Below are 23,594 nucleotides of genomic sequence, written 5' to 3'. Positions count from 1 at the left end.
CGACTGCTACTGCTGCTACTTACCTACAAGGCTCTAAACATTTTAGCTCCAATGTATCTAACCAGTCTTCTAATGCCCTACAATCTTTCATGCTCTTTGAGATCACAAAACCTAGGACTTCTGTTAGTTTTCAGAATATCTAAGACTACTTAAGGTGGTAGATAGTATATATAGTAACTTCATTTTAAACATAATTTTTAATTTCTATTTCTAACATGTAAACCTATCCATAATTAGCAAGCTGGGGGCCAACAACATGAGGACTTTGAGAAGAACAACCTCTTAATCAATACACAAATACTGTATCTCCGTCATTTAATATTTGAAGGCTAGAGGAGTTTGTGTTAAATCTACAGTGACCTCAGATGATAAGCGAATTTATGAGTGTCTCTGGAGCTCCTGGTTACCCTAGGGTTCAGTTACCCTGTTATATTATTATTATTATTATTAATGATAATAATAATAATAATAATAATAATAATAATAATAATAATAACACATACTACACCTAAAAAGCAACTCCAGTCCTTTTTTTCCATAAAATCAAACTCATGATGCTTTTTAAAATCTCCTGCAGTTTTAATCCATATATTATGGGGTTGAATAGAGGAGGAATAAGTAAATATTCTACTGACAGGATCATGGCAATAACGTGGGGAATTTGATTTGATTCTAGCCTGTTGTTTATAACTTCAAAACAAATGTTGACAGAAAAATTTAAGAAAATGAAAAGATGTGGTAAACAGGTCTGTAGAGCTTTTTTCCTGAAGACTTTAGAATTCTTCAAACACAGAGAGAATATCCTGATGTACGAGTAGAATATAAAAGTCACTGGAGGAAACACAGCAATGCTGAAAACAAAAAGTCCATAGGAGCTGTTTGCAGATATTTCTTTACAACTTAATTTAAGAATTGAGTAACAATCACAATATATTCTGTTCAGTTTAAATTTACAAAGCTGAAGTTGATATATTAATATCAAAGCTATACTAAGTTCACAACAAGGCAAAAACCATGATAGAAATATGAGCTTTTTCACAGTGGACATTTTTACAAGAGTTGTATAATGTAATGGTTTACAGATGGACACGTATCTGTCATAGGCCATAACTGATAATAGAGTAAACTCTGATGAAGCATACCAGTAAACAAATAAAGCCTGAAATACACAACCATGGTAAGAAGTGATTTGTTTTTCAGACAGTAAATCAGTGAGCAGTTTAGGATAAAAAGCAGTCGATCCAAACAGAGCATTAAAAAGCAAAGCAGCAATGAAAATGTACATGGGCTCATGTAAGTGTTTGTTCATGAATATTACAAAAATGACAACAGCATTAAATACAATGGTTGAGATGTATGCAGTAAGAGAAATGAAAAAATAAACATATCTGTAGTTCTCCAAATTCACATGTCCATCTAGTATTAAATATGTAACATTGATGACATCCATTAATTTAAAAAAGTAAATAAATTAAATAAAATACCCCCTATTAATTTAGGTTAATATAGTTTATATTAAAACTGTGGTGAGAAAAAGCTTGCCGCTCAGAGCACATTTATACTATTTTGTCTGGACGCATATTCCTTAGTGACTTTCTGACAGTCACTAATATAAAAGTCCCACCATCCTTCCTGACTAATAATAATAATAATAAGAATAATAATAATAAGAAGAATAATAAATCATCATCATCATTATTATGATTATTATTATTTATTATTCCCCTCCTCGAACCGCCACCTTATTGTGGTGGAGGGGTTTGCGTGCCTGAATGATCCTAGGAGCTATGTTGTCTGGGGCTTTCTGCCCCTGGTAGGGTCTCCCAAGGCAAACAGGTCCTGGGTGACAGGCCAGACCAAGAGCGGTTCAAATACCCCTTATGAGTGGTTTAAAAACAAGGTCCGTGACGTCGCCCGGTATGGCGCAACCGGGGCCCCACTCTGGAGCCAGGCCCGGGGTTGGGGCTCGCATGCGAGCGCCTGGTGGCCGGGTCTTACCCCACGGGGCCCGGCCGGGCTCAGCCCGAAGGAGCGACGTGGGGCCGATCTCCTGTGGGCCCACCACCTGCAGGAGGGACCGTAAGGGGCTGGTGCAATGTGGATTGGGTGGCAGTCGAAGGCGGGGGCCTCGGCGACCCAATCCCCGGACACGGAATCTGGCTCTAGGGACATGGAATGTCACCTCGCTGGGGGGAAAGGAGCCTGAGCTGGTGCGGGAGGTTGAGAGATACCGACTAGAGATAGTTGGGCTCGCCTCCACACACAGCTTGGGCTCTGGAACCCAACTCCTTGAGAGAGGCTGGACTCTCTACTACTCTGGAGTTGCCCGCGGTGAGAGGCGGCGGGCTGGTGTGGGCTTGCTCATAGCCCCCCAGCTCAGCAGCCATGTGTTGGAGTTCACCCCGGTGAACGAGAGGGTCGTTTCCCTGCGCCTGCGGGTCGGGGATAGGTCTCTCACTGTTATTTGTGCTTACGGGCCAAATGGCAGTGTAGAGTACCCGACCTTCTTGGCGTCTCTGGAAGGGGTGCTGGAAAGTGCTCCAACCGGGGACTCCATTGTTCTACTGGGGGACTTCAACGCTCATGTGGGCAGCGACAGTGACACCTGGAGGGGTGTGATTGGGAGGAACGGCCCCCCCCGACCTGAACTCGAGTGGTGTTCTGTTATTGGACTTCTGTGCTAGTCACAGTTTGTCCATAACGAACACCATGTTCAAGCATAAGGGTGTCCATCAGTACACATGGTACCAGGACACCCTAGGTCGGAGGTCGATGATCGACTTTGTGGTTGTTTCATCTGACCTCCGGCCGTATGTCTTGGACACTCGGGTGAAGAGAGGGGCGGAGCTGTCAACTGATCACCACCTGGTGGTGAGTTGGATCCGATGGCGGGGGAGGAAGTTGGACAGACTTGGCAGACCCAAACGTACGGTGAGGGTCTGCTGGGAACGTTTGACAGAGTCTCCAGTCAGAGAGAACTTCAACTCCCACCTCCGGCAGAGCTTCAACCAGATCCCGAGGGAGGTTGGAGACATTGAGTCCGAGTGGACCATGTTCTCCGCCTCCATTGTCGACGCAGCCACTCGGAGCTGTGGCCGTAAGGTCTCCGGTGCCTGTCGTGGCGGCAATCCCCGAACCCGGTGGTGGACCCCGGAAGTAAGGGATGCTGTCAAGCTGAAGAAGGAGTCCTATCGAGCCTGGTTGGCTCGGGGGACTCCGGAGGCAGCTGATAGGTACCGGAGGGCCAAGCGAGCTTCAGCCCGGGTGGTTGCGGAGGCAAAAACTCGGGTCTGGGAGGAGTTTGGTGAGGCCATGGAGAAGGACTATCGGTTGGCCTCGAAGAAATTCTGGCAAACTGTCCGGCGCCTCAGGAGGGGGAAGCAGTGCCCTGCTCACACTGTTTACAGTGGGAGTGGGAATCTGCTGACTTCGACTGGGGACATCCTCGGACGGTGGAAGGAGTACTTCGAGGTTCTCCTCAACCCCACCGACATGTCTTCCATTGAGGAAGCAGAGGCCGAGGGCTCGGTTGTGGACTCGTCGATCCCCCAAGCTGAGGTCACTGAGGTAGTTGAGAAGCTCCTCAGTGGCAAGGCACCGGGGGTGGATGAGATCCGCCCTGAGTACCTCAAGTCTCTGGATGTTGTGGGGCTGTCTTGGTTGACGCGCCTCTGCAACGTCGCATGGAGGCTGGGGACAGTGCCTCTGGACTGGCAGACTGGGGTGGTGGTCCCTCTGTTTAAGAAGGGGGACCGGAGGGTGTGTTCCAGCTACAGGGGGATCACACTCCTCAGCCTCCCCGGAAAAGTCTAGGCCAGGGTACTGGAGAGGAGAATTCGGCCGATAGTTGAACCTCGGATTCAGGAGGAACAATGCGGGTTTCGTCCCGGTCGTGGAACACTGGACCATCTCTATACCCTCGCCAGGTTGCTGGAGGGTTCATGGGAGTTTGCCCAACCAGTCCACATGTGCTTTGTGGATCTGGAGAAGGCATTCGACTGTGTCCCTCGTGGTGACCTGTGGGGGGTGCTCTGGGAGTATGGGGTCCGGGGCCCTCTGCTAAGGGCTGTCCGGTCCCTATATGACCGGAGCAGGAGTTTGGTTCGCATTGCCGGCAGTAAGTCAGACTTGTTCCCGGTGCATGTTGGACTCCGGCAGGGCTGCCCTTTGTCACCGGTCCTGTTCATTATCTATATGGACAGGATTTCTAGGCGCAGTCGGGGGCCGGAGGGAGTCCGGTTTGGGGACCACAGGATTTCGTCTATGCTTTTTGCAGACGATGTTGTCCTGTTGGCTTCCTCAAATCAGGACCTTCAGCGTGCACTGGGACGGTTTGCAGCCGAGTGTGAAGCGGCGGGGATGAGAATCAGCACCTCCAAGTCCGAGGCCATGGTTCTCGACCGGAAAAGGGTGGCTTGCCCCCTTCAGGTTGGTGGGGAGCTCCTGCCTCAGGTGGAGGAGTTTAAGTATCTTGGGGTCTTGTTCACGAGTGAGGGAAGGATGGGGCGGGAGATTGACAGGCGGATCGGTGCATCTTCTGCAGTGATGCGGTCGATGTACCGGTCTGTTGTGGTGAAGAAGGAGCTGAGCCGCAAGGCGAAGCTCTCTATTTACCAGTCGATCTACGTTCCTACCCTCACCTATGGTCATGAGCTTTGGGTCATGACCGAAAGGACAAGATCCCGGATACAGGCGGCCGAAATGAGTTTCCTCCGCAAGGTGGCTGGGCGCTCCCTTAGAGACAAGGTGAGGAGCTCGGTCACCCGGGAGGAGCTCAGAGTAGAGCCGCTGCTCCTCCACATCGAGAGGAGTCAGCTAAGGTGGCTCGGGCATCTGTTTCCTGGGGAGGTGTTCCGGGCATGTCCAACCGGGAGGAGGCCCCGGGGAAGACCTAGGACACGCTGGAGGGACTATGTCTCTCGGCTGGCCTGGGAACGCCTCGGTATTCCCCCGGAAGAGCTGGAGGAAGTGTCTGGGGAGAAGGAAGTCTGGGCGTCCCTGCTTAGACTGCTGCCCCCGCGACCCGGCCCCGGATAAGCGGTTGAAAATGGATGGATGGATGGATTATTTATTATTATGATGATGACGATAATAATGATAATAATAATAATAACAATTCTTCTTCTTCTACTACAGTGTCAAATGCAGCACTAAGGTCAAGTAGAAATAAAAGTGCCATGCAGTCTTGGTCCAAAGATAAGAACAATTCATTTGAACTTTAACAAGTGCAGACACTGTGCAATTATGTGGCCTGAAACCTGACTGAAACTCTTCAAAGATATTGTTCTCCTGCAAAAATTGTTAGGTATGATTGTAATCAGGTGATATACAATGCACATTATGTGCAAAGTGCAGACATGGACTACATCAAGACTAGCTATGACAGCATGACTAAAAGGCTAGAGCCAGAAGGTGACACAGACATGAGGGCTTTATGTGATGTAAAGCATCCCACCACTACACAGTCTGCCTACCTGAGTGACATGTGAGGGTGGTAAGGAGACAGCATACAGACAACTCAGTTCACCAAACACTCTATGTCCATGAACCCTCTACGTTTGCTCCTTTACCCTAGAAATTCTTTTCATAAAAAGCTGCACTAAACAACTGTGTTTTTAGCCTAGACTTAGAACACTGAGACTGTGTCTGAATCCCGAACACTAATTAAAAGTCTGTTCCATAACTGTGGGGCTGTGTAAGAAAAAGTTCTGCCCCCTGCAACTTTTGATTGAAGTAGGTGTGACGGATCATAAAAAAAAAATCTCTCAAGTACTGTGGCACGAGACCATTAAGTGCTTTATAGGTTAATAATAGTATTTTATAATCAATGCAAAACTTGACTCGAAGTCAATGCAATAAAGAATTACAATAATCCAACCTAGAGGTAACAAGTGTATGAACTAGTGTTTCTGCATCATGTAATGACATCATATTTATTATCTTAGCAATATTTCTGAGATGAAAGAAGGCTACCCTTGTGGTATTATTTATGTGAGCTTCAAATGAGAGACCTGTATCAATAATCACACCGAGGTCTTTTACTGCTGCTCATGATAAAATAGAAAGACCATCCAGGGTTACTCTGTAATCAGAAAGTTTACTGATTACTGCCTGTGGTCCTGGTTCAAGAACTTCTGTCTGTCAGAGTTAAGCAGGAGGAAGTTAGTAAGCATCCACTGTTAGCCTATCTCCCTCCCCCATTCTGACTATGTTTTACAGAGGGACTATTGAGAGCATTCTGAGCAGCTGCATCACTATCTGGTTGGGGAACTGCACCATCTTGGATTGCAAGTGTAAACCTTACCTAAACTTCGGTGGCCGAAAGATATGTGGGGGCTTCTCTTACAGTGCAATTTTGTAGGTAAGGCACAGGAGGTCTTCGCTTCCTATTGAGCAGTCTCTCGACTATGAGCTGGTCAAAGCGGCAGTATTGAGAGCATATGAATTGGTTCCTGAAGCCTACTGGCAGCGTTTCCCAAACTTAATGAAAACAGCCAAACAAATGTATGTAGAATTCGCTCGGGAGAAAAAAAAACTCTTTTTGAGAAGTGGTGCCTCTCTAATAAGGACACTTATATGCAGTTGCAGGAGCTTATTTTACTGGAGGACATTAAGAATTGTGCTTCCGAACCTGTTGTTGTTCATTTAAATGAACAAAAAGTAAACACGCTCTCTGAAGATGCTGTGATAGCAGACGAGTTTGTGCTTACCCATAAGACAGTTTTCCCGTCTTCACGTCAGCCCAAATATCTGTATTTTAATACTGAGCCGAGAGAGAGGGACGGGTCTAATGTTTTAAGGGAAATGGCAGATAAGGGTCGTAAGGTTGATACAAAGCGCCCTACTAACAAACGCGTTTGTTTCTACTGTTTGAATCCAGGCCATTTTATTACTGATTGTAAAGCAAGGAAACAGAAAAATGCTGTTGGAAAAACTAAAAGTGTGGCTTTTGCTCATGCTGTCTCAGTTCCTAAAAACTGTTCAGTGACGGCAGAGAGTACAGCGTATGCGCCCTTTATCTTTACTGGTTCTGTTTCCCTTTGTGCTGACTCTCTGGGTAAATCCATCTCAATTCTAAGGGACACGGGTGCAAGACAATAATTTATTTTAGCAGATGCTTAACCTTTTCTCTGCTGAAACATACTCTGGAACCGATGTGTTGGTCCGTGGAATTGAGTTAGGATGTGTGAGGGTGCCGGTGCATGTGGTTCATCTCAAATCTGATCTGGTTACAGGTACGGTTCCTCTTGGGGTGCGAACTGAGCTACCTCACACCTGAGCTATCTATCACACCGCAGTTCACTCCTAGTGATTCTGTGAACTCAGATGTGGGTGCAACAGCTCTGAAATTTGATAGAGAGAACTTAATTGCTGCTCAAAGATCTGACCAATCTTTAGCACCATGTGTTGAAGCTGCTGTTCAGCTAGAGGACTCTAGAAATACTAGAATAGCTTTTACTTGGGAAGATAATGTTCCGATGTGTCGTTGGAAGCCACGTAATGTTGATGAGGCTTTAACTGTCTACCAAATTGTTTTGCCCTCTGATTATCGTTCTCAGGTATTGCAGCTTGCCCATGAACATCTTCTCTCTGGCCATCTTGGGGTTAAAAAAAAACTTACAAATGAATTTCCAGATACTTCCTTTGGCCTTGATTGAAATCTAGCTTTTCCAAATTCTGCAAGTGTTGTCATGTTTGCCAACTAGTGGGTAAGCCTAATCAAATCATACCTTCTGCTCCCCTCCATCCAATTCCAGTGGTGGGAGAGCCATTTGAACATTTAATTTTGGATTGTGTTGGGCCACTACCGAAATCTAAATCAGCACATTAACTTTGATGTGCGCTGCCACCAGGTTCCCAGAAGCTGTTCCGCTCCGTACTCTTAGAGCCCAGGCGATAGTTAAGGAGATCGGCTCAACGTTTGGGCTACCTAAGGTTAACCAAATGGACAGAGGTACTAACTTCACTTCAAAAGTGTTCGCTCAAGTGTTGAAAGAGTTGGGAGTTGACCATATATTATCCAGTGCATACCATCCAGAGTCCAGGGTGCCCTTGAGTGTTTTCACCAAACCCTAAAGTCCATGCTACATGCATATTGTCTAAGCACTGGTAGAGACTAGGTTGAGGGTTTGCCATTATTAATGTTTGCAGTTAGAGAGACTATGCAGGAGGCATTGGGTTTCAGTCCTGCTGAACTTGTTTTTGGGCACACTGTTCGGGGGCCATTAAAACTGCTAAATGAGTAATGTCTTGGAATATGTAAGTGCCTTCTGTGAGCGTCTCCATAAAGCTTGTGATGTATCAAAATCTCATGTTAACTGCACAGTCCAAGATGAAGTTACAGTATGGCAAGACATGTGTAAAGCGCATCTTCCTACCTGGCGATTTGGTTTTAGTCTTGCTTCCTGTTCCAGGGTCAGCATTGCAGGCTAAATTCACTGGCCCATATGCAGTTGAAAAAAGACTTACTGACACTGATTATGTAAGCTCTACTCCAGATCGGAGGGGGAAAGTTCGAGTGTGTCATGTAAATATGCTGAAGGCTTATGTCACAAACGAAGTTGCAAAAGAAACCCCCGTGTCTGATGTATCTGCAGTTACTGCTACCCCACTCCCTACTACATATTGTCCTCTGCAGGATAATCTAGATGTACATGAGGACCGAATATCCTGTACGCGTCTAAACAATTCTGCAGTGCTGAGTAACTTGGACTCATATCTTGCTCACTTACCCCAGAACCAACGTACAAATGTAGTTGAATTAATAGTCAAGTACCCCAGCTTGTTTTCTGATGTTCCCCGCCAAACTACTGTCCTCACACACGACATTGATGTAGGTGACTCTGTACCTATTAAGCAGCATCCATAACGTGTCAATCCACATAAACGAGAAGTAATGAAATCAGAGGTTGAATATTTGTTGCAACATGGGTTTGCTATCCCCAGCCAGAGCCCCTGGAGCTCGCCATGCTTGCTTGTTCCCAAATCTGACTCGTCCTATCGTATTTGCACTGACTACCGAAAGGTTAATCACATCACCAAGACTGACTCTTTTCCTCTTCCTTGAATAGAGGACTGTGTTGACAAAGTTGGTTCTGCTCGATATGTCACCAAACTGGATCTTCTGAAAGGATACAGGCAGGTGCCCCTCACACCTCATGCCTCAGAAATCTCTGCTTTTGTTACCCCTGACAACTTTCTGCAGTATTCCGTTATGGCTTTTGGGATGCGGAATGCACCTGCGACTTTCCAATGCCTAATGCATCAGGTACTGTCAGGGGTGAAAAACTGTAAGGCTTACCTGGATGATGTGGTCATCTATTCAGCTAGTTGGGAAGACCATCTGAATAGTCTTAACCAGGTTTTTAGTTGGCATCATTTTATCTGAGGCATCATTGACATTAAATTTGGTGAAGTGTGAGTTTGCGAAGGCTGTTGTTGTTGCCCTTGGTAAGAAAGTAGGCCAAGGGCAAGTGAAGCCAGTTGGAGAGAAAGTTGCTGCTATACTGAATTTTCCTACTCCTACTAATAAAAGGGAGCTGAGATGATTTCTTGGTATAGCCGGTCACTACAGAAGTTTCTGTAAAAACCTTGCTTCTGTAGTTGCCCCGTTGACAAATCTCCTTAGCACCTCTAGGAAATTTGTATGGAATCATGACTGTAATTGTGCATTTAATGCTGCAAAAGACCTGTTGTGCCATGCTCCAATCCTTTCTGCTCCAGACTTTGCTAAGCCCTTCAAGCTGCAGGTGGATGTGAGTTCCTCAGGGGCAGGTGCTGTCCTGCTGCAAGAAGACTCTGCTGGCATAGAGCATCCTGTGAATTACTACTCCAGAAAGTTTACCAAGTGTTTTTCATCAGCAGTGTTACAGTACTATTGAGAAGGAGGCTCTAGCCTTACTCTTGGCACTGCAACACTTCAAGGTATACTTGGGAGGTAGTTGTAACCCAGTGGTGGTTTACAATGATGACAACCCCTTAGTACTTTTGGGAAGGATGTGTAACTCGAACCAACGTCTGATGCGCTGGTCTTTTGATAATGCAAGAGTACAATCTCAACATCCAACATCAGAAAGGTACAGAAAATGTTGTAGCTGATGCACTTTCTAGAGTTTATAATGTGGATAAACAGAATGTGAAAGTCAATATAAGATGTTGTGACTTTTCTTGATTTTACAAACACTTCCTTAGAAGCATTCTTTGTAACTTATGGGTGGGGGTGTTACGTCCGAAGCGGTAGATTCTGTCTTGTTTTTGTTGTTGTTTTGTCTCCTGTTCTCCTTTGGTTCCTCCCACTATGTGCTCGCAGGTTATCTGATTGCTTCCTCCCTGCTGCACCTGCTTAACAACTGGAGGGAAAGGAGTTTTAAAAGCAGAGCAGAATGCTTAGTCGAGGAGAAAACTTCTCCAAGAGCATGATGCGTATCCTGCCCTGCGTGGCGTATTGAATCTCATGTTGTGTTCAATCAAATGTTATAGTAATAAGTAAATTTGGTGCTGATTATTCTCTTAATTATTTCGTGTAACTTCGGGAATGGTAGGGATGTGGGTGCCATTTTATTTTGTAAATTATGGTTTTCTCCTGTTTTGTGTTAGCTAGGGAGTGAGTTCAGATAATCTGTTATTTCTTTTATTTTTGTGTTCGAGCGTAGCAGGATTTCAACTCCCAAGGTAGTGAACTTTTTGTTTGTTATTTTGGCATTGCCCCCTCCTGAAGTTTTGGTCACCTCCTAAGTTGAACTCTCCTTATTTACACCTTGTTTTACTCCGATGTTTAAATAAACATCTAAGATTTATACAGAACGTTGTTGTTGTGGTGCTGTGGCAGGGTCCGGGTTATGCACTTTCCTCCTTTTAATGTGTTATGTCCTAAACCCCTAGATGCACGCTGGACGTAACATACAAATGAACAGTTAATGAGACACTAATCAACCTGTATCCAGTCCTAATGTCCCTCCTTCTGTATCTTAAAGCAGGGCGAGATATGTTCATCGGGAGTGGAGGTGTCGCCGGTTCTTTGGGGACTTGGACTCTAATTCAAACAGTGAGGACTGGATTGAGGAGGCTGAGGCCTGTATTGGGGATGGGAGTTGGACTGTACAAGAGTCGTCCAGATGGTCTCCCAAATGTTAGTTAGTCAGTCTGCTGTTCAGTTATGGTGTAATGCCGCTTAAAGTAGAGTAAGTGAATCACAGATGTATAAGGAATCTACTGAGTTAAAATAAATCAAGGAGCTGTTAAAGCAACAAGCTCAAATTGATGAGATTACCAAGCGTCTAAGTTGAACCTTCCTCCTCTTTGACAAGGCAAAGTGTTTACGTTGTAATAAACAGGGTCATATTGCTCGATATTGTAGACAACCATGGCCTGCTGAGTCTGGATCTAGGTCGGCTAGAGTGACAACAAGAGGAATACTGGTAGAGGAGAATGAACAATCTGTCTCCCCTGTGGTTTTTAGTCAGACTACTGAAGTGAGCAGTGAAGGTTTAAAAACCTCTATCCTTGTTTGTCCTACAGTGATACAGCGTCTAATTGGCATATGTCCTACTTTTATCAATCGAACGGGGAGCGTTCCTGTTTTATGTTTACTGGATACTGGGTCAATGGTGATGACAATAACAGTCTTGTTTTGACCAACACTTTTGACAGTTAGCACCAGATTCTTTAAAAAAGTATGGTTGGCTTCAGCTAAAAGCTGCCAATGGTAGAAATACAGTACCTTGTTCTTTTGTCCTTGATTATAGAAGTCCGATCGACGGGACGTTGATTTAAATTAAGGGGGGGGGGTGTATTGTAATGGGGTAGAAGGTGTAGGACTACAAATTGGGTGGACTACAAATCCCAGGAGCCGAGAGTATAAAAGGAAGTCGAACTTGGTGACTTCCTCTTTGTGTACCATGTGCTAAGAAAAGCTGTTTGGTGTTTTTCAAGGCTGTGTTATAGCAGATGAAAAGACCAATTGATTAATGAACAGCATAGCAGCCTAGAACTGAATTGTAAAGGTAAGGGTTGTGATGTATGCTTACTATAGAAATTGGTTTTAAGCTTTTTATATTGTAATTTGTGTTTTTAATGTGTAATTCTTTTAAGTGTTAAGGTTATTAAATATGGTATGGTAATCATCAGTTTGTAATTTCTTTTTCTTTTTACAGTTGATGCATGATTGCTGTTTACTTTTATTGAAAGCAGTGATGGCTTAATGAGTTTTGTTTTTTTTTGGTTTGTTTAATTTATCTTAGTTTCCTTTACCTTATATATGTGGTGTACTCTGTTAATGTGCTATGATGAGGTCTAAATCCTGACTGATACATTTCATGAATATTATTCCTATGTAGGTCTGAACATAACTGTGTACGACCTTTTCTAGGATCTTGGAGATAAATGGGAGGTTTGATATTGGCCTATAGTTGGACAGCTGGGTTGGGTTTAAGTCAGGTTTTTTAATTTGATAACCGCTAGCTTAAAAGATTTTGGAACATAGCCAGTGCTAAGGGAAGAATTTATTATCTTTAGAATGGGTTGAATAGCTACAGGTAATATCTGTTTAAGGAAACATGTGGGTAAGGGATCCTGTATGCAGGTTGATAATTTTGAAGAAGAAATCAGTGAAAATGTCAGTCTCTTGAAGGGGATTAAAAACTGTCTAAACACTGGTCAAAAACAGAAATATTATCTACAGCATTATCTATCAATTTGTTTGGTATTAAATTAATGGTCTGAATTTTCTGATCAATTTTTCAATTGAAATAATTCATGAAGTCGTTACTGCTACAATTGTGGTGTGTGCTTTTCAACAGTTTTTTTTTTTTTTTTGCCTAGTTAATTTTGCTACAGTATTAAATAAAAATTTAGGATTATTTTTGTAATCTTCAATAAGGCTGGATAAATAAACTGATCTAGCAGCAAAAGGAGATTTATTGTCGATATGAAGGGTTAGCAATTCCACCAATTCCAAGACTGCTACTGCTGCTACTTACCTACAAGGCTCTAAACATTTTAGCTCCAATGTATCTAATCAGTCTTCTAATGCACTACAATCTTTCATGCTCTTTGAGATCACAAAACCTAGGACTTCTGTTAGTTTTCAGAATATCTAAGACTACTTAAGGTGGTAGAGCATTTTCATATATTCAATTCATTAAATTTGTATAGAGATTTTAATAATCCACATTGTCTCAACTTAGCTTTACAGAAGTATAGAAATTAAAAATAATGTTTTAAATGAAGTATATATCTAAGCCTATTCATAATTAGCAAGCTGGGGGCCAACAACATGAGGACTTTGAGAAGAACAACCTCTTAATCAATACACAAAATAACATTATACATATACCTCCATCTCCATCATTGAATATTTGAAGGCTGGAGGAGTTTGTGTTAAATCTACAGTGAGCTCAGATGATAAGCGAATTTATGAGTGTCTCTGGAGCTCCTGGTTACACAAATCCAACTGACTGAATATGAATGTGGAAAGGACTTTATTAATAATCACACCCTCCAGTGTCACCCAAATAAGGATGTCTAATATTGAATCTTATATTTTGTAAAGCTGCTTTGAAACAATGTCTATTGTTAAAAGTGCTATACAGATAAAATATTGTATTGAACTGAACTCGCTTCAAAACCAACCATTTAAATGTATATACATATCATAGGTGCCCCTAACTTCCTAAGGTGAGATATGTGGAGAAAAGAAATTCACTGTATTATACAGTATGTGTGTGTCAATAATAAATGCTTCTTCCTCTTAAGCCTTAGACATGTGAATCTGTGCAAGAACTAAAATGAAAAATCTGTTCTATTATAAAATCATTATTGGATTTCATTATAGATTTAAATAAATGCAAAGATACTATACAATTAAAAAAACAGGAATAAAAAGATTTGGGGTAATTAAAACCATGTATTTAAAATCTTTTTTTTTTAAACTATTGCTTCCCATTGCATTAGTCAGTATGAGAAAGGTTTAACTTTTCTTTCTTTTTATTGCAGATAATGCATAAATGTCTTCTACTAAAAGTAAATCTTTTAATTTAGTTACCCTGTTAAATTATTATTGTTGTTATTGTTATTATTAATAATAATAATAATAATAATAATTATTATTATTATTATTATTATTATAACACATACTACACCTAAAAAGCAACTCCAGTCCTTTTTTTCCATAAAATCAATCTCTTGATGCTTTTTAAAATCTCCTGCAGTTTTAATCCATATATTATGGGGTTGAACAGAGGAGGAATAAGTAAATATTCTACTGACAGGATCATGGCAATAACGTGGGGAATTTGATTTGATTCTAGCCTGTTGTTTATAATGTCAAAACAAATGTTGACAGAAAAATTGAAGAAAATGAAAAGATGTGGTAAACAGGTCTGTAGAGCTTTTTTCCTGAAGACTTTAGAATTCTTCATACACAGAGAGAATATCCTGATGTATGAGTAGAATATAAAAGTCACTGGAGGAAACACAGCAATGCTGAAAACAAAAAGTCCATAGGAGCTGTTTGCAGATATTTCTTTACAACTTAATTTAAGAATTGAGTAACTATCACAATATATTCTGTTCAGTTTAAATTTACAAAGCTGAAGTTGATATATTAATATCAAAGCTATACTAAGTTCACAACAAGGCAAAAACCATGATAGAAATATGAGCTTTTTCACAGTGGACATTTTTACAAGAGTTGTATAATGTAATGGTTTACAGATGGACACGTATCTGTCATAGGCCATAACTGATAATAGAGTAAACTCTGATGAAGCATACCAGTAAACAAATAAAGCCTGAAATACACAACCATGGTAAGAAGTGATTTGTTTTTCAGACAGTAAATCAGTGAGCAGTTTAGGATAAAAAGCAGTCGATCCAAACAGAGCATTAAAAAGTAAAGCAGCAATGAAAATGTACATGGGCTCATGTAAGTGTTGGTTCATGAATATTACAAAAATGACAACAGCATTAAATACAATGGTTGAGATGTATGCAGTAAGAGAAATGAAAAAATAAACATATCTGTAGTTCTCCAAATTCACATGTCCATCTAGTATTAAATATGTAACATTGATGACATCCATTAATTTAAAAAAGAAAGTAAATAAATTAAATAAAATACCCCCTCATAATTTAGATGAATATAGTTTACAACTGTGGAGAGAAAGCTTGCCGCTCAGAGCACATTTATAATATTTTGTCTGGACACATATTCCTTAGTGACTTTCTGACAGTCACTAATATAAAAGTCCCACCATCCTTCCGGACTAATAATAATAATCATCATCATCATCATCATCATCATCATCATCATATAATAATCATCATCATCATCATCATCATCATATATCATCAGATGATAATAATAATAGCAATTATTCTTATTATTAGTATTATTTTGTTTTATTTATTTATTTATTTATTTTTTTATCTAATCATTATTTTTACAAATTTGGCTCTCTTCATATCTTGCACATTTCAGTCAATTGCTGTTTTTAGACACACTTTATTACAATACCTCATATAACTGCTGCTATTATACTAAGTATTCATTCCCATATTTTTGGCACATGTGCTATAGAATATACAGTATATACTCTGGTCAGCGCTTTTGTGTATTGTCTTTGTTTATGGTTTTTCTTTATGTCTCTTGTCTTGCACTGTTTGCACCAGGTTGCAAAGATGCACTTTATGTGGCTAAGACTAACTTTACTTTAAGTCTTTAGCTCGGTGTTGTTCTATGTAGCTCTGTCTTCATTCTATGTAGCACCATGGTCCGGGAGAAATTGTCATTGTCTCATTTCAGTGTAAAAAAAAGCTTCTTGACTTGTCTTGACTTGAACCTAGTCTATGCATTATGCTGAAATGTAACTGAAAATCACTTTTCTGAAGTCTGTTAAACTGCATAATTACTCCAAGCATCAAGAAAACAATCAAATTATCTTGGTCAATAATAAAGATATGGGCATCTCCTTCACATTACTCCAGCATCTATTTGTCTGAAGGAATTATGAGAGGATGCCCGGGGCATGGCCCTACGTAACCTGGTGTAGTTCCCTTTTCAAGGGACCTTGACACTGTGTCAGGTCTGACGCTATGGGAACGTCAATAACCAAACCGCCACACACCTGTTGATGACTATGCCAGAGGCTGTAAGAGAGCACAAACGGACTGGGAAATGAACATCAATAGCCCTGCAGGAACTAGGACCCTGAAGTGGGGTCCAGGTTACAGAACCAGATAAAGGTGTGCAGAGAGGACCAAAATGGCACAGCATAAATATCTCCAAAGGGATGAGGCAGAGCACTCTCTGTTCCTCAGTTACAGAGAGGCTTCAGCCTAGCCACAAAGCTTTTCACTGCTGGCAAGATGGGGGCCACTTGAGCGGCGGACAGATGTGTCTAAACCATGGTTGAAGTCTCAATCTACCCCAGAAAGTTGGTTCTTTGAGAAAGAGAAAGCACTCAATCTTGGTTCAACTTGAGGCCTAGAGACCTCATATGGCCAAGCACAGCATCTCGATGACTGGACTCCATAGCCTTCGACTGGGCCAGAATGAGCCAGTCGTCCATGTAATTCAGTACACGATGCCCTGGAAATGCAGCAGTGCCAGGGCAGCATCTATGCACTACATAAATGTGCATGGTGAAAGGGCTAGGCCAAAAGGAAGAACACAATACTGGTAAGCTTTATCCCCTAAGCAAACCTGAGGAACTTCTTGTGCTCAAAAATAAGCCAAAATAAGCATCTTTGAGGTCTATCATCACAAACCAGTCCTCAGACCTGATCTGGAAACAACTTCAGTGTGAGCATGCTTAACACAAATCTTCAGAGTACAGGTTAAAGCCCACACTACAGTATCCAGGACCCACTGAGACATGCCTGGAAGAAGTTCCCATGCTGCCCGTCTTTCTGAGAGTGGTGTTAACCTCATGCCGATCTCACCGGTGCCCTGAAACAGCACACTGGCAGGTGCTAACCAAGAGTGCAAGGAAGAGAAGTGGTCTTGGACCTCACTGCTCCCTGAAGCACCAGAGGCAGCAAGGCAAGCCATCCTCAAAAAGATGCTCCTAGGAGCCCTCAGGTGTCTGGATTCCTTCTTAGCCCCCCTGGCCAAGGTGACAGTCTCCTCTCCTCTGTAAAAGCTGGAGTCCCGATCTGGGAGAGGAACATGTTCTATGGCCCCTTTCATCAGAAGTGAGACAATATCCTCTTGGAGGAACAAGGTTTGGTGGGCAACACAAAATGAAAGAAGGAGGACAGGAGGCAAACTGGATTTTGTATTGTTTTCCCACATTATACAGAACCCACTGTGACACACCTGACAGAAGCTGTGACGCATCAGTTAGCCTCTTGTTGTTCTTGCCTCACCTAGTGCTCTAAAATACGCTGGCAGAGGCTAGCCCAGGGGGCTGCAACACATAAGGAGCATGGGTGATAATGGCTGAACCCCAACAGCATTAGACAGCAGTAGAGGTGGCCCTAAAAGTCATCCTTGAAAACCCTAGCCCTCAGGCTTTTAGGATTCCTTCTGACCACAGATGAGCTCCTTTAGCAGGTCAGCTTGGTACACCTGCAAAACTGTGATTTGTGTGCATAACCACACCAGCTTAACATACAGGATTGTAGGTCTTCCCTAAAAGGCTGCGGAGAATAAACAGGCAGAATATGGGTCAATCAACAGCCTCAACACCACAGAGTTTTGTCAAGCTCAGAGCGAACAATGCTAACCTTTCATAGGACCAGTCTGCATGTATTGAGCTTAGCAACAACGTACGATAATATTTCAGGTCATCAAATTGCAAAATAAGCTCTTGGGATTATAGTGAAGATATTAGAGTAAACGGAGGAGAAGATAAAAAGGGCTCACCTGTCTCGTGTTCCTTTTTCGCTAACTGCAACTTCCATGACTGACGCTGATGCTCTGACGACAGACGCAGAACTCCGGAGATTGCGAAAAGCAATTGTTCATAATGCATGTGATCGGCTGCCTCGAGAGCCAATCACTTGTTCCATGATAAAGAAGAAAAGACCCTAGACTTTATATATGTTCTTTTGCCCCAGACTTAGACAATATACATCAACATACACAGTGCTTGCTGGAGTAATGTGAAGGTAGTGATGTCACCATCAACGTCAGAAAGCTGAACACATGAACTTTAAAACAATCAGCTAGGAAAATAAAACGCAAATGGTGTCAAACTAAACAGTATTAGCAGAGTGTTTTATTTTGTAGAGCGCAAACATAGGCCATCTAAAACGGAGCGATACAAGGGGTTACCTAGTGTTCTTCAGTTTTTGAGACACTGGAACAAAGTATCATTCAGAATGGGCTTATTATATCACGCCTTCTAGGATGCTATCACAAAAAAAGAGTTTTCAGTTTATTGTGCCTGCTGCCCTTTGAGATAAAATGTTAAAGGAAATACATAATGAAGCTGGACATCAGGGTCAACACAGGGACATTCTACCTCAGCAGACTTGTTTCTACTGGAAAGGGATGGGAAAAGATGTGAAACAGTATGTGCTATGCTGTAGAAGATGTGTTGTCAGTAAGTTGCCAGAGCCTGAGGCGAGAGCTCCGCTTGAGAGTATCACAACTTCAAAACCTCTGGAGCTGGTTTGCATAGATTTTTGGTCTGCTAAAGACTCATCTAAAAAGTTTTTGAAAACCAGCCTGATTTCTGAAATGCTTAAGCTTGCAGGTGTCCAAAAGTCCCAAATGACACCATACCATGCAATGGGCAACGGGACAGTTGAGAGGTTCAACGGCACACTTGGCAACATGATTCGTGCTTTACCACCTAAAGCTAAGCACAGATGGCACTAAAATGTTGAAGTCTCTTACCTTTTGTTATAATGCGACAATTCATGAGACAACCAGTTTTCCTCCATTCCAGCTGATGTTTGGTAGAACTCCCAGGTTGCCTGTAGACATCATGTTCGACTCTGTGCTACTTGATGATCAGGTGGTTGCCTATGATCAATAGTCACAGATGATCAGATCTCTTCATGATCTTGAAGCTGGCCAATGCTCTACTTCAAGACAACAGCAGAGGTAAGCAAACCTTTACAATAAGAAACTTAAAGGTGCTCCAGTGTATATCTTTATTGTCCAAGTAGTGAGGTCTCTAGGCCTCTAAGGTCCTGTAGTACCTCTTATTCATCTCAGTTCAGTGCTTATCAGTCCAGTCATGTAACAAAAAAAACAAAAAAATGGGGAAGAAAGTGAGAAAAATACCGGTCTTTATTGGTCTTTACCCCGACATAGCGTGTGCTGAAATGAACTGAAAACCACATAGCTGAAGTAGCTATGTTAAACAATCCACTAGATATGAAGATGTCCACTGGATAAAATGTAACAAAAGCGATTAAACTGAGATGGACCAGATGTCACCTGGATGACAGGGTAACAAAACAATCCTCTAAAAGCTACATCTAAATCAACGTCATCATGCAGCGGCCTCTGTCTTGTGATACATTCAAACCTCTCACAGTAATTTAGGGAATTTCATGCACCACAGCCATGGTGTAGTCTTGGTCATCCCTGGAGAAGACATCCTTGTGCTATGATAATAACTCAGTGAGCCTTTCACGTTGTGCTGGTATAAGACAAGTTCACCTCAACAGGAACTGGTGACTGTGCGAGTAAGTGCTTATCAGCATGACTCTTGTTTTGCTTTAATTCCTTGACATTTAGTTACACCATCACTTTCCTAAAATTCAACACACCCTTTGTGATCAACTCTTATGGCTTATAAACAGAAGAAACTCTTGACCGGGGAGCAAGTCTAATGGCTTTTCCACTCAAGTTCACCATATGCACTGGGACCTTTCCACTGTCTGCTTTAGCAAGACCGTGAGCAAACCCTTTGGCAAACCTGTGCCATCTGCAGGCTCTACTATCACATTGCTTCTCACCCTAGGTGACACTCCACAGCAGCCTTCGAGCACCTTCTCACAACGATGAGGGATAGTGATAGCCTGATTTCTGGCAATCTTATCATACCCAATCTTCCTGTCAGGTCCTTGATATTCTGCCTCCTTCGCAAATCTTGCAACCACCTCAGGACCTGGGTTTCATCTTGCTGACTATACTTGTCTATGCTTTCCATTTCCTCTGCTAAGATAAAGAGGGACTGAACTTCATTGAGTATATTCATTCCAATGATTCCAGACACTCCTTTTATTTCCCTGACATCAGGACTTATTTACAAATAGAACAGCCCTCACTGTCTTTTAACGATTGTTTCCTCAGATGGTTCTGCTGTGGCCTTTTTCTCTGTTTTGCATGGACAGCATGGTATAATTCCTCTTGTTGAGCAGCTCTTTTCTAGATTGCCTCATGCTGTTTTTCCAGTGACCGAGTGGAGGGAACATCAAATCAAATCAAATCAAATTTTATTTGTCACATACGCACAAAGAGTACGAGATGCAGTGAAATGCTTTTTGCATCTGTCCGGTATTCAAACATAAGGAATGCAATTTGGGATAAAAATAAAACCAAAAGGAGGTAGATAAATAAAACGTATAAAATATATAAAACTATATAAAAAATATATAAAATATGAAAATATATGTGAAAAATAATGTATATACTGTACAAAAATGCAGGCCAGAGTTAAAGTGTGTGCTGTGCAAGGCCAGAGTTAAAGTGACAGTCCTGAGTTAAAGTGTCAAAGTGCAAGGTGTGCACAAAAACAGGGAAGATGGAGGGAGAGGTCCAGTACTAGATCCTGGGTGTTTCAACATCCTGTGCTGTAGTTGATTTCACTACTCCTCTGGCACGGACACTATATATATATAATTAGAGATGAGCCGGATACTCGGCTGAAACGAGTATCCGGTATGGATAAAGCACTTCTGCCAAGTACGAGTATTATACGAGTAATACGAGTCAATATCTGTGCTCGGATTGAATGAAAATCATCATTGGGTATCTGATTGTATCAGCGTTCTGTGATAGGCTAGTCACAGCGCCCCTCCCCTACAGTGATAGGCTAGTCACAGCGCCCCTCCCCTACACACATACAGATGTATTGTGTTGCTGTGTCTCGCTCTGCTCACTCACAGTCACACACAGAACAGCTCTCTGTCTCTCCCTCAGTCACTCGGGTTCGCGGGTCTTTTCCGTTAACGTTTAGGGTTTCTTCAGCTTTTTACTTCGGGTTGTAACGTTAATAATACGTACTTACTAACCAGTAGAGTTCTGGTAAACGTGGGTTCGTTCAGACGTGGTGCTTGCTTGGTAGAATGCAACTAGCATTGCGTCTCTGCCTGTCGGAGATTTTTTTTCTTTTTTAAACCTTCAGCTGTCTCTAACCAGTAACCAGACACTGAATGTCTGACACGTTTTTGCTGTATTTCATAAAAACATAAAGGTAGTAAGCTAGTGTTATAAATATTTCAAATTAATTATTACCGGTTAAAGCCCTGCTCATTTCAAGACAAGCCCCGTCCACCCCGAGTACGGATACGGATACAGAGAATTCATATGGTTAACAGATACAGATACAGATAATGCTGTACTCGCTCATCCCTAATATATATGTATATGTGTGTATATATATATATATATATATATATATATATATATATATATATATATATATATATATATATATATATATATATATACACAAATGTATAATGTGTTTGTGAAAAAGATATAAAAGTTTATTGTTAAGAAACTATTTTAACATACATATGTTTATATATGAGGTAATGACCATTCCAGTGTACAAAATGTTGTGCAATCCAAGACGTTGTGACAAAAGTAATATCCTCTAAAGCCATACTCTTATGAATTAGTTTTACAAAGTGGGCAGGGTTTACATGTGTCAGTCAGTCACACAACCACTAAGGAACATTCATTCAAATGTATAAAAATGAACCACAAATCTGCTTTAATCACAGCAAGACACGCTGTATTTATAGCACATTCTTATTAATATACTGGAATGATATAAATTCACTGGTGTGACCTGCTGTTAAAGGTTTTAGTGTTTTATGGATTACTTATACACTAGTCATGGATACTAATGCTACATTTTTACATTTGGTGGGACATGTAGAATTAGATAAGTACAGATATGTTTATTTTTTACTCAGCCTTTTTGTATATTTATTAATCATTTGCTGTAATGTTCTTGTCATTTTTGTGATATGCACAAACAAACATCTGCATGAGCCCATGTACATATTTGTTGCTGCTTTGCTCTTAAATGCCCTTCTTGGAGTGACTGCTTTTTACCCCAAACTGCTAACAGATTTTTTATCCGAAAGTCAAATAATCTCCTTTGATGCTTGTGTATTTCAGGCTTATTGGCTTTACACTTATGGCATGTCTGAGTTCACTCTGTTATCAGCTATGGCCTATGACAGATACGTGTCCATCTGTAAACCATTACATTATACAACTCTTGTAAAAATGTCCACTGTGAAAAAACTCTTATTTTTATGTTGGTTTGTACCTTGCTGTGAAAATACTATGGGAATTATATTAATCTATAAGCTTAAGATATGTAGGTTTAAACTAAACAGAGTTTATTGTAATAATTTTGCAATTGTTAAACTGAGTTGTGGAGACATTTCTGTAAATAATTCATATGGACTTTTCCTTTTAAGCATTTCTGTATTTCCCCCATTGTTTTTTGTGTTTTTCTCATATGTTAAAATACTTTCTGTATGTTTAAGGAACTCTAAAGATTTCAGAAGAAAAGCTCTACAGACTTGTTTACCACATCTTTTCATTTTCACAAGTTTTACTGTCACTTCATGTTTTGAAGTTATAAATAGTAGATTAGAAGGTAAAATGCCTCACATGATTACTATGATAATGTCAGTGGAAAATCTGGTTATTCCTCCTCTATTAAATCCCATTATATATGGACTAAAACTGCAGGACATTTTTAATAGGATTAAGCGATTTTTTGGGAAAAAAACACAAATATCTTTTTTAAGTTGTTCTAGTTAGATTTCATTTATTCATCATCCATTATCAAGTAAGTTGTTTTTTTAACAACTTGTGGTTTTACTAGACTGCTCTTTACACAAATGTTTGGTTGAATTAATAAAACAATTATATGTCAGTGAAATGGTTTGTTTCCAAAATGCTTTGTGTTCTTTAAATGATGTTCTGTGGTCTGTGACAGAATTTAAAATAAATATCCCTGAAGTTTATTGTAGCAGTTAAAATGAGTAATATTTCTATATCAGTGAAAATCTAATGAGTAATATTTCTATATCACTTCTATATAAGTGATGTTTTTATATTTGTGGTATTTGTTAGTAATGTGTTTTTATTAAACTAATGCACAGATAATTTATAAAATTAGACATTTGTATCACATTTATTACAATTTTATTTAATACATGTTCTTTATTATTTTACTGACCTTTGGTCTAATACAGAATGGAATCAGAATACCACAAACCCAGTTCTAGGTTTTTTTTTTTTTTTCAATTCATTCAAAAATAAAAACAATCACAACAGCAGCAACAACAACAACTACTACATTTATATTTGTGTCCTTATCCAGATCAACTTACATTTATCTCATTTATAACTGAGAATTTGAGTATTAATGGCCTTTCTC

General features: G+C 41.0%; 3 protein-coding genes across 3 annotated transcripts; 1 reads left to right on the top strand and 2 right to left on the bottom strand.

Annotated features, from left to right (window-relative positions):
• Positions 1-508: 508 nt before the first annotated feature.
• Positions 509-1,450, bottom strand: LOC132864287 (putative gustatory receptor clone PTE03). The gene has a single exon (XM_060897651.1). It carries the CDS (start codon positions 1,448-1,450, stop codon positions 509-511), a length of 942 nt encoding a protein of 313 aa, XP_060753634.1.
• Positions 1,451-14,138: 12,688 nt separating this feature from the next.
• Positions 14,139-15,080, bottom strand: LOC132864279 (putative gustatory receptor clone PTE03). Its single transcript, XM_060897640.1, has one exon. The coding sequence runs from the start codon at positions 15,078-15,080 to the stop codon at positions 14,139-14,141; it is 942 nt and encodes a 313-aa protein (XP_060753623.1).
• Positions 15,081-22,027: 6,947 nt separating this feature from the next.
• On the top strand, positions 22,028-22,972 carry LOC132863961 (putative gustatory receptor clone PTE03). Its single transcript, XM_060897069.1, has one exon. It carries the CDS (start codon positions 22,028-22,030, stop codon positions 22,970-22,972), a length of 945 nt encoding a protein of 314 aa, XP_060753052.1.
• Positions 22,973-23,594: the final 622 nt, after the last annotated feature.

This window comes from Tachysurus vachellii, chromosome 21 (genome assembly GCF_030014155.1).
Source record: "Tachysurus vachellii isolate PV-2020 chromosome 21, HZAU_Pvac_v1, whole genome shotgun sequence".
Lineage (NCBI taxonomy): Eukaryota > Metazoa > Chordata > Actinopteri > Siluriformes > Bagridae > Tachysurus > Tachysurus vachellii.
Note: the sequence above shows the minus strand (reverse complement) of the source record. Positions and strands in the feature narration are given on the sequence as shown.